This window comes from Aquarana catesbeiana, linkage group LG02, assembly GCF_042186555.1.
Source record: "Aquarana catesbeiana isolate 2022-GZ linkage group LG02, ASM4218655v1, whole genome shotgun sequence".
Taxonomy (NCBI): domain Eukaryota; kingdom Metazoa; phylum Chordata; class Amphibia; order Anura; family Ranidae; genus Aquarana; species Aquarana catesbeiana.
This window is the reverse complement of record NC_133325.1, coordinates 673,090,802-673,103,284: the sequence shown is the minus strand read 5'-3', so window position 1 is coordinate 673,103,284 and position 12,483 is coordinate 673,090,802. Positions and strand designations below refer to the sequence as shown.

At 39.7% G+C, this 12,483-nt stretch overlaps 1 protein-coding gene across 2 annotated transcripts in view; it reads right to left on the bottom strand.

Moving 5' to 3' along the window:
* The window catches only part of SGSM2 (small G protein signaling modulator 2), a 528,702-nt gene that overhangs the window by 125,084 nt on the left and 391,135 nt on the right, over positions 1-12,483 (bottom strand). For both annotated transcript variants that reach the window (XM_073616693.1, XM_073616694.1), the window contains exon 4: positions 4,261-4,422. In XM_073616693.1, coding sequence (XP_073472794.1) covers positions 4,261-4,422 — 162 coding nt within the window. The remainder of the gene's footprint in view (positions 1-4,260; positions 4,423-12,483) is intronic.

The window sequence follows — 12,483 nt, the reverse complement described above, 5'->3', positions numbered from 1 at the left end:
GGAAGATTTCCCCTCTATTACTCTTCTGGGGACAACCCAAATTTTGGGATTTTCTTTTACTTTTGCTTTCAATCATAATGGTAAACAGGACACATAGAGAAAGAGAATCTCTCTAATGCCCCGTACATACGGTCGGAATTCCCAACAGAAAAAGTCCGATGGGAGGTCTTCATCATATATTCCGACCGTGTGTATGCTCGATCCGACTTCTTACGTTGAAAATTCAGACGGACTTAGATAGAGAACTATCTATATTTTTGTTCTATATATGTTCTATAGTTTTCCGACGGACAAATTCCTATCCGGAAAACTGCTCATCTGTATGCTGTTCCGATGTACCAAAAATGACGCATGCTTTGAAGCAAGTACAAGACGTCGTACGTGTTGTCCCGTCATACGTGTTGTACGTCACCACGTTCTTGATGGTCGGAATTTGGTGTGACCGTGTGTATGCAAGAAAGCTTGAGCGGAATTTCGGCAGAATTCCGTCGGAAAAACCTTCAGAGTTTATTCCGACGGCAAAACCAGTCGTGTTTACAGGGCATTACTGACAGGTGGTCTAATCCATCTCCACTCCATTCAAAACTAAAAAAAACATTTTGTCTGTAGTTGTACTTTAACTAATTATTTTTTCTTTGTAGAATTCTTCTTTAAGGGGCGTGGTCGGGGGGTGTCCTATGGCTTCCATAGTTTTGCTGATGGGTGTCCCTTGTTCCAATCACAAAAAGTTGGGAGGTATGCCTATATCAGAAAAAACTGGCTATTTGCAGCAGCTCTGATAGACCAATGGTATACAGTAACAGGGGGGTGGAATGACAACGACCCTAAACATATATCCAGAGCTACAATGGAATGGTTTAGATCAAAGCATATTCATGAGTTAGAATGGCCCAGTCAAAGTCCAGATCTAAATCCAAGTGAGAATCTGTGGCAAGACTTGAAAATTGCTGTTCACAGACGCTCTCCATCCAATCTGACAGAGCTTGAGCTATTTTGCAAAGAAGAATGGGCAAAAATGTCACTATCTAGATGTGTAAAGCTGGTAGAGACATCCCCAAAAAGACTTGCAGCTGTAATTGCAGCGAAAGGTGGTACTACACAGTATTGACTCAGGGGGGCTGAATACAAATGTACGCCACACTTTTCACATATTTATTTGTAAAAAATGTTGAAAACCATTTATCATTTTCCTTCCACTTCACAATTATGTGCCACTTTGTGTTGGTCTATCACATAAAATCCCAATAAAATACATTCACTTTTTGTGTTATAAAATGACAAAATGTGGACAATTTCAAGGGGTGTGAATACTTTTTCAATGCACTATAACAAGTCAGTGCATGGAAGGAGAGTCATAAAATATTTCTTGTTACTGTATAACAGACTGCGCTTTTCCTGTATGTTGGCTGTTCTGGTTATTTCCATAGACGAAGACAAAAACAGTGTATAGGAAAGAAGTTTGTATCATGGCAGAACCTGCTGTGATGTGTTTTGGAGATGAAGGGTATGCATTTCCTTGAATGGAAAGAAGATGAAAGGACTGAATAATGAACACAATGATGAATCTATTTGAATTTTAATACAGTGAAAACAAGTTGGACGTTAAGTGTAAGAATTACAGTACTCAGCTGGAAATCATCTGCTTGTACATTAGCTACAATTGTGGTTTGATCGAAAATAGACAATAATTCACTATACTCTGCATGCTCTGCGTGAATCTCTGCTGTTCCCTGCAGCTGATAGTAGACACACAGAATGACAGTGTTCATTGAAATCTTAATCCGTACATTTAATACCAATAGTGTTTTGTCTTCAATAGAACTTGAATGCGCTCAATAAAGTGACCCTGTCACCAAAATGAAATTGCTCAAAAAGACTTGTCGGTAAAAGAAGAGAAAATATACCTTTCCCACTGTCTGTGCTACCTAACCTAGCTTCATTAAAGAGAAACGTTCTTCTGAAGTTAGCTGAGAAACCAACATTAATGGGAATGTCATTTTTTGAATCCCCCCCACAGCGCTCAGTTGTTCCTCTTGCTGACATTCACATCACTGCAAAGCACAGTAGTGGCATGGATGTCAGCTGGAGGAACCACTGAGCACTGCAGGGGACACAGAACAACGACACTCACATAAGTGTCAGACCTCAGTCTTCAACAGAGCTACGTTCAGCAGCATGGGAAGCTGAAAAGGTTAGCATCTCTTCTTTTACATGCAAACCTTTTTTAGGCAATTTTACTTTGGCAACTAGAGTTGGTATTGCTCCAGGTGAAAAGTTGTATTGTGTTCAAGTGATTGTAAAGGAGCGTTTTTTTTTTTTAAACAACAAACATATCATACTTACCTCCACTGTGCAGCTCATTTTGCACAGAGTGGCCCCAAACATTCTCTTTCATGGCTCTCACGGCTCCTCCCCGCATCAGATAACCCCCTGGGAGAAGCGCTCTCCTGCATCCATTTGCATCCATAGACACAAATGCCGGACTCGGCCCTGACCCCCGGTGCCCACGCCATTGGATCTGATTGACAGCAGAGGGAGCCAATGGCTGCGCTGCTATCAATCTATCCAATCAAGAGCCAAGACCCCGTGGAGAGAGGGACAGCGCGTCCCCACCGAACAGATGAAGGGGCTCAGGTAAGTAAAATGGGGGGGCCGGTGACTGCCAGGTGTTTTTTTCACCTTAAGGCATAGGATGCCTTAAGGTGAAAAAACACGAGGGTTTACAACCCCTTTCACCAGCCACAAATGCCCAGATGAACACCTCACTACCTACATGGAAAAATTCAGGTCACATTCCATTGAAATCTTTATTAAGTGAGCTTTTTTTTGGTAGAAGCATGGCTTACAATGCAGAATCTCACCTCCACTGACGCGTTTCACCCTTGTCCAGGGCTTAATCATAAGGATAAATAAATAACAGGGCTGCACCTTAAAAAAACAAAAGTAAGCAATAGCAGCTCTCCTATTTCTGATCTCACAGGTTGCCTTTAAAATGGTTGTAAACCTCAGATGTGAAATATGAACAAAGCATATCCCTCTATAGTGTATACTTGTCTCAATTAAGAGCACTAAGTGTCATTTCTGTCTGCTGTTTCATTCCTCTGCTATCACCATGAGTCACATCTGACAAGTTTTCCTGACACCAAGAGAAAAAAGGTGACAGGAGAGGAAGCTCCAGCACACAGCTTGTGATTGACAGCCTCAGCTCTATTCGTGTGTGCTGTGTGGCTTATGAAAGTCAAATCAATTTTTCTGTGGATTGGAAGTGGCTGCAAAGAAGCTACAGATGATCAGTAGTACTAACACACATAAAAGGATATAAAGATAAAAACAAATAATTTTATTTAAAAAAACGGTAATTAGTTTTAGCAAACCAGATGTAATTTAACTAAGGTTTATATATACTTTAAAGTGGCTGTAAACCTCAGACATGAAATATGAAAAAAACATATCCCTCTATAACAGTGATAGCGAACCTTGGCACCCCAGATATTTTGGCACTACATTTCCCATGATGCTCAACTACACTGCAGAGTGCATGAGTTAATGGTAAATGTAGTTCCAAAACATCTGGGGTGCCAAGGTTCGCCATCACTGGTCTATAGTGTATTTTCTCAATTAGGAGCACAAAGTGTGATTTTTGTCTGCTGCTTTGTTTCTCTGCTATCAGCATGAACCACTTCTGACAAGTTTTCCTGACACCAAAAGTGACCAGGAGGCATCTCCATCTGATTGACAGCCTCAGCTCTGTTCCTGTGTGCTGTGTGCAGGGGGGGGGGGGTGTCCCTTCCCTCCAATCAGCTCTCAGAGCTCTCCTTACTGAGCTTTGCAGTGTGTAATTTTAGCTCTCCATCCCCTTTTTTTCTGACAGCTCAGACAAACTTGATAAATTCTGCACTTTGAATGGACATAGAGAAGAGAGTACTGCAGATAAACAGGTACAACTTAGGAAGGAAGACTTGTTTCATTTCTGTGAATCACATGAAGCCAGTCACTTCACTGGGTGTATGTAAGAGTTACAACCACTTCAAGGTGAATGTTTATATGTAAACTATGCTTCTGAATGTTCTTTTTGTAACTAAGAAAAAAATTTGTTGACTGACAAATTCTGGTTGACAAATCAAATCAAATGTGAAGTAATGTGAAAAACAAACACAAATTTAAATAATTTTTTTTAGTTCTATAGCATGTTCCATTTAACTCAAAGCAAAATATTGGTTGGAGTAGAGTTATCAGTAAAAATAAAATACAGTTTCTTACCTGCAGTTATCCACAATGTACTGGACAATCTTATCAAGCACTCTTTCTATCAGTGCCGTCCGCACCCAAATGTGCTTAAGGGCTTGTGGGGTGAGGGGGACCGTCCTTCCTGTGGTTGAACTTTGTCTTTTTAAGGACTCTTGGCCATTGGAAAGATTTTTCCTAAAAAAAAAAAAAAAAAAGAAATTTTAAGCAATGGTGAACTTAAAATAAGATGCTATATGTATTAATATTCTTTTTTATTATGCGTTACAAAATATTATGAACTTAACATTAGAGATCAGTTCTCTGCAGGGTTGAATCTACTGTACACAGCATGTATAAGAGTCAGATTGCTGTCTGAATAAACTACTTCCACCATGTTTACCGGTCTATAGCTATTCTTTACCTTCTCCAGACATCCTGATGACTGTTCTCAGGGGAAGAATTGATTAACTACAGAGTTGTCTGGCAGTGCTCACTCTCCATACATATATAAATATTCACACTCAGGTAAGATGGAAAGATCTGATGTCTATGAATGGCTTTAATGTCATTGGAATGGAAAGCATTCAAAACAAAGACAAAAATACTGGAGCCTTTTAAAAGTCATGTTCAACATGACTGTACAAAGCTAAGCACCACTCTTTGTATAAAGTAGCCCATGAGCATAGGCATAATGCACCAAATTTGAAATGTGTTTAGGAAGAGAAGAAAAAATTAATCTCACACTTGGATCCAAAACATGCTGTAGAAATGTCTTTATTGTCATGAGCCAGACAAAATTGCAATGATGTTTAGCTGACCAATTAGACAGTAATATGAAATGGATCATAGCACAGCTTAGAACATACAGTAACTTGACTGATAGGTCTATATCAGATACTATGTTCCATATTTACTATCTGTAGCAGAATTTAAGCTCAATTGGGTGTATTTTCAGCAGAACTACAGCCAAAAATAACTAGATTAAATGAAGGGTCAATATAAGGATAAAATAACAAAACCAGTTTTTATTGCAATATTCACATTCAATCCAAAGGTTTTGTCCCAGTTATTTCTTCTGCAGGTAGATGTCCTCGGTCTTATGGCCAGCATTATTCAACCCACTTCCTATGAGCAGGGTTGCCAACCACCAGCAAATTTACTGACAGTTTGTAAAAATCTGTGATTTTTTTTTTACAACTGCCAGTAAATATCAGGGGCTGATAATCTCATGCTGTGTTGACTTTTTAAATGTAAATCAAGCAATTACTTTGTAATAGGTATTGTCAGTGTTTCCATATCATGTTTATCCACTTGCCTACCAGGCACGAACACCCCCTTCCTGTCCAGGCCATTTTTCAGCTTTCAGCGCTGTTGCACTTTGAATGACAATTGCACGGTCATACTACACTGTACCCAAACAAATTTTTTATCATTTTCTTCACACAAATAGAGCTTTCTTTTGCTGGTATGTAGTCACTGCTGGGTTTTTATTTTTTACAAAAAAAAAAAAAAAAAGACCAAAAATTTTGAAAAATAATTTTTTTACTTTCTTTCTGTCAGTAAATTTTGTAACTAAGTAATTTTTCGCCTTCACTGATGTGCGCTGATGAGGCAGCACTGATGGGCACTGATAGGCTGAACTGGTGGGCATTGATGAGGTGGCACTTATGGGCACTGATGAGGTGGCACTGATGAGGAGGCACTAATATGCCACACTTATGGGCACTGATAGGTAGCACTGATATGTGGCATTGATGAGCACTGATAGGCGGCACTGATGGGCACTGTTAGGTGGCACTGATGGGTACTGATAGGCAGCAGTGGTGGGCACTGAGAGGTGGCACTGGTGGGCATGGATAGGCGGCATGGATAGGCGATACAGATGGGCATTGATGGGTGGCACTGATGGGCGACACTGATGGGCATTGATGGACAGCAGTGATGGGCAATGATGGGCAGCACTGATAGGCGTCACTAATTGCCAGCACTGACTGGCATGGCTAATGGGCACTGATTTGTGGCACTGGGCTCTGATCACTGGCATTGGTGGGCACTGTATGCTGGCATTGGTGGGCATGGTATTTTATTCATTTATGGCACTTTATTTATATATTGTAATCAGGGCACTGATGATCAGTGCCCTGATTACTTCCCTAGCTGTCCCCCTGTGAGAAGATGCCGCTGATCGCCTCTCCTCACCTCACACTCTGTCAGTGTGAGGCGAGGAGAGCCGATTACCGGCATCTCCGTGTTTACATGTGACCGGCTGTGATTGGACACAGCCGATCACATGGTTAAAGAGCCGCAGACGCGGCTCTTTACACAGATCGATGTCGCACTGTGTCCTAGCAACACGGTGCGGCCATGATCCCCACGCTGCACGTCCCTGTGGGCGCGCGAGAGCGGCCGTTCTGTGCCACCGTCAAATGACGGCGACCCAGAACAAGAGCTCCACCGCCCCGCCATCATATGACGGTGGGCTTTCAGCAACTGGTTAAACTGTTTAAATATTTGCTGTGTTAGTTTTCAATATGAGTTCTGTAATTTGTCAGGTTGCCAGCCCAAAAAAATGTGCTCCGCCAGTAAATTTTCCATGTTTTGTCAGTAAAATATGCTGCGGGAGGCTGGTAACACTGCCTAAGAGTCTAGATCATTCTGGACTCACCCCAGACTGTTACTAGAGAATGAAAGAAGAAACAGTAAAGTGAGAAGCTCCTCTCTCTGTCACTCTGCTTTCTCCCGCTATTGGCATGCTTCTTTTTTTTTTTTTTTATTGTTTTTCATTGAAATATTTTGCATAATGCAACACAGAGTACAAGTAGTACGAAAAATGTAAAGGTATAAATTCAAAATGTATATATTAGTAAAGCTTTCCTCATAAGGCACAAATATGCGAACATTCTACAGCCATTGGTATACCTACAGCTAGAACCAGATAGTTGCAGAAGATGCATTAAAGCTGAGGGGAGGAAACCAATGATAAAAGAGAGGATCTATACTAGAGAATGATAATCACAGATTAGCAATAGCAAAATAATAAATTGAATTGAAATAAATGAAACATAGGTTGGGATATAAACAAAATTAACAGGATAATAGACGTTGGTCTGACTTCTACATGATCGGAGAGAAATAGATGATGATGATAAATTATTATTAGCAGAGGATAGGCTATCAATTTACTTTAAACCATTCTTTCCACTAGTAACTAGTAAGGATTCATAAACATAGTGAGAGTGAGTAGTATCGAATACTTCGGAAGTATTGGGTGCCTTATCAGATTTCCAGTATCTCGCTATCACTGATCTAACACCCAGAAGAATATGTGTAATCACAACGCGAAAGTCAGGGGGGAAATTCTCAATGCCTGTTTAGTACTGCCAAACTTGGATTAGGGGGTATCAATCGGCATGCTTCTTGGCTCCTTGTACTGCTTGTTCCTCTCATACTCACACTGGGCTATATAGAGACTGCAAGAGGCTGATATCAGGTCAAATTTAGGTATATACACTGTTTGCATTTAAAAAATGTATTTATTGATGTATTATTGATTATAGAGCTGTGTTAATTTGTATCTGTTATACCTGCCTAGAGTTAGGATAAGCAAATGTTGTCTAAATACAAGGCACATCTATATTCTTACTTGAATCTTGTTGTGCTTTGTGTAGTTATTATTTTGCATCAGTGATAGAAATGAATGCAGTGACAAAGAGAAAAAAAGAAATGAACTCTGGGCTGTGAAGGGAACAGTAAAGCAATTGACACGTGGTACCCATGAACCCCTTTTTTTCATCTATATATCAAAATATGCTGACCACCCTAACCCAGACCAGTCACCTTTAGTTGGGTCAGGCTGATCCCCAAGGACAAAAAGCTGGAGGTACAACTAATTTAAATATATCCAAATGACATCACCCATGGTGCGCAAGGAGGCTTCCCATTATAAATCAAGACCACTGTGATGCGGCCTTTCCACCGCGATGAATCCCATACCCCATATATCTCTTTCAACTTTTCAATGCTTTGAAAGCTTTTTGAGCCTTGAGACTTCACTATGTTACACAGTAGAGTGATCCCATACACAAATCTGACTATCGAGCGGACCTCACAGGTATCGTCAGGTTTTTAGTCCCTCAGATACAGTTGTCAATAGTGTTAATTTTTACGTCAAATTTCGGTGTAGTTTTAGTCACAGTCTTTTGACTAAAATGCCATTTTAGTTTTTGTCCTATTTTAGTTTTAGTTGTATTTTAGTCGTCTAAATTGTTTTAGTCATATTTTAGCCGACTAAAATCTCCAGTACAAATTAGTCGACTTAAATCTCCTATATGTTAGTCGACTAAAATCAATGGGTTTAGTTTGAAGTATTTCTCTAGAATTGCCAAACTCATTATATACTCCTGGAGTAAAACTCTAATAACATGTAATTATTTCTGGTATTAAGGTTTGAACATGCAAACATGCACAGACACAGATTTAGCTGTTGTGATATATACAATGTCCTAATAAATAAAACCAAATTCATAAATAAACAAAAATATTGCTTTTTGACAAACAGAAGTGCAACTTTAAAATACAAAAAGCCCCCAAAAATAATAAATTCTATCAGCTGTAATGACATTGCACATATTACCTGAATATATTACCAACATTAAATATCAAGAAAAAATAAGAAAAGCCCTTTTCTTATTTTTTTTTCTTTCAGCAGCTTAGTAGATGCCCCCTCCTTATTCTTATGAGGTAGTGCAGTGTTAATTTTGATGTCAAATTACACTTAGTTTTAGTAATTTTTGACTCAAATGCCATTTTAGTCGTATTTAATTATTATTATTTTTAGCAGAGACCCTAGCGCATAAAATGGCAATCGTTGCAATTTTTTATGTTACGCGGTATTTGCGCAGTCATTTTTCAAAAGCAATTTTTGGGGAAAAAACACTTTCATGAATTATACATCTAATACTAGCCAGTTCCAGGGACAACTATCCACGTCCTATTGTTTTTGTTTTGGGGGGAATGTGTCGGTGGGGTTGTCTTGCTGTGGATGAAGTGGCCCACCATGGGGTGTTGGATGCTGTGCATGGATTGGTTGGGTTGGTGGGGATGGTTTGGCGGTTTCTCGGGTGGTGTGGAATGAGGTTTGGGTGATTGTGTGTGTGTGTGATGGGTATGCCAGGGATGTGGAGAGATGGTTGTTGGATGTGTTGGGGATATGGGTGAAGCTGGGATTGGTTATGTGTGGACTGCTGCATGGGGGTCTGATGTTGTGGTGGGTACTTTGGTGGAGGTTGTGGGGAGGTGCCTTTGGATGGTGTATGGCTGGTTGCGTGTGGGGGGTAATGTGAGTGTTGGGGGGGGAGGGTCTTGAGTGATATGTACATTGTGATTGGGGGAAGCTTGTCTGGAAGCTGTACAGGTGAGGAGGGGATTGATCTGTGGGATCATAGGTTTTGAGGTTGAGGTAGGTCATGGATGAATGATGCGTGCAGGTGATGCTTGCTGCTTTGTGGCCATGTTGCATTGTGGCTATGATGAGTGTAGGTGTTAAGCATAGAATAGGGTTGATTTCTGTTCCCCCTTAGTGTTTAGTAGCAAATACCAGATGCGTATAGACATTATTTCTATAAATATTTTGTATTTTAGTGTTCTTGGGTGCTGCTTGGGTGCTCCTACTCCACCAGGTGTGTGGTCCATTGTCCATCTGGTTTGGTATTGACCAGGGGTCAAGTGGTTGCCTCATGATTCTCTTGAATCTCGCATATTGAGAGAACCATATATATATATATATATATATATATATATATATATATATATATATATATATATATATATATATATATATATATATATATATATATATATATATATATATATATATATTGTTGATAAAGTTGGTGAGGACACGTATTCATGTACTGTATATTCTATAATGTAATGTATTATGTGAAGTCACAAAATTGCTGAGTGTACTATAATATCTCTTTTTGATGATTCCCTAGATGTATGTAAAACATTCTCTGAAGAAGCAGAAATACTCTGCAAAATGCGTTGTAATATATGCACAATATGAAGTGGAAATCAGCTTCCAGGCAAACTTCCAAGTTGTAACATTTAGCAGCTGCGACAAAGATATGTTTGTACACTTTTTGGATGCTCTTATATTTAAATCCTGTTTTTAAAATTCTTTGTACAATAAAAACATATTTTTTTACCTTAACACTGGGTATGTGCTCACCTCAGTGACAACTCTACATCCTAGAATGTCCTGATGCCTCTCTGCCTTTGAGAGGTGTGTTTGTTTGTTTTGGCTACTTTCACAAATTTAAAAAAAAAGAAAACGCAATATTTACAACAATTCTTTTGTATAATGTGAAAGATGATGTTACGCCAAGTAAATAGATACCTAACATGTCACGCTTTAGAATTTGCGCACAGTCGTGGAATGGTGCCAAATTTCTGTACTTAAAAATCTCCATAATTCTCCTTATGCTAGAATTATTGCTCTCACTCTAACGTTTGCGGCGATATCACACATGTGTGGTTCAAACACTGTTTACATATGCGAGCACTACCTACATATGATTTCATTTCTGCATGGAAGCACGAGGGGACAGGGGCGCTTTAAAACTTTTAATCATTATCATTTATTTTATTTTTTTACACTGTCCCTTTAATTTTTTTTTCTTTGGATCACTTTTGCTCCTATTACAAGAAATGGAAACATCGCTTGTAATTAAAAATTTTAAAAAACATTGTTCTTCCTCAAACCTTTCCCTCTCTCTACTCACTCTCCTCCTATTCCTCCCTACCTAGCCTCATGTCTTCTTTAGCCTCACTGAGATCTACAATCCCCACATAGAGCCTGCCTTTTTACATTATGCTTGGGGGGCAATGCACCATGGCAGCCTATTCACATAGCCTTACCTAACTTTAAAAAAAAAAACATTGATCTCTGCTTTCCAGGTAAAAAACTGGCAGTGTTTACACTGCCAGCGCAGAAAGTGATGTCATAACGTCGCTTCTAGCCTGCCAGGGTCATAGAGATGTATGGTAGTCCGCCTCCGCCACCGGATCGTTAATCCGGCCTCCCGATTGCACGGGAGAGACCGGAAAGGCACCAGAGAATGGCCGGGGGGGGGGGGGAGTCCCCTCCTGCTGCCAGTAAAAGCCACCCAGTAGCTGAATAGCCACTAGGGTGGCTTTTACATTAGAGGGAATCACCAGCTGAAAGCACAAATATCTAAATGATTCCTGTATCTGCAGGCATTATTCAGATATACCACTTCAATCCAAAGATGTCATTTGATGTCCTACAGGCAGGGAGTGGTTAATTTAGTAGACGAAAATATTTTCGTTGATAAATTAACACTGGTTGAGAATTGTGGAAATGCACTATACAATTAAAACAACAAGGATTTAGCAGAATAAGCGTACTAAACCTATACGGTATCTTGTACAATGGGGGTTAATTTACTAAAGGCAAATCGACTGTGCACTTTGCAAATTGCAGTTGCACTCTGAAAGAGAAGTTGCTCCAGGGCTTAGTAAATGAGCAGAAGCTCTGCTGAATTCCATCATCCAATCATGTACAAGCAAAAATGCTGTTCTTTTTATTTTCCTTGCACGTGATTGGGTATTCTTTGCAAAGTGAAGCTTTATCTCATGTCATTGGCAGCTGGTGGTATTTTTTCTGGGGGGGGGGGGGGGGGGGGCAGCAAACAATCTCGATCAGTTCTGATATAGAGCCTGTACTTGCTGACTATAAGGAAATATAATAGGTGTGCAAGAAAATAATTCAGTCCAATACTTCTTCCTTGTCTCTCTGTATGAGTTTTTATTAGACACTATCAGAACTACTGGTTTGGCATTAAACACCGATTGAGATTCCATTTTGAGAACTCAAACATTATTTTTGTTAGTCTTTCTTTAGTGCCTGTTTTCCATCTCTGCATCTCAGGTCCCATTTAAAATGGATAATAGCTGGTAATGTACTATAATGGCTCTCATCTGATTATGCTATAAAAGGTTCAAAGCTAAAGTAACTGCTGAGTTTGTGGTTCTGCACTAGTCGCAGATTGGCTCTAATGTGAATGGCGTTACTTAACAACTCCAACATATTGATGTGTGTTTTTATAATTGGAGTCTCTGTGCACTGCTGTCTAGTGATGGTAGCCGTATATTCATCCAGTACTGAGATTTAGATAGCTAAGCCAGATAGCAAAGTCCAGTCTCCCAGGGAAGGAAACCATATTTTTTTCT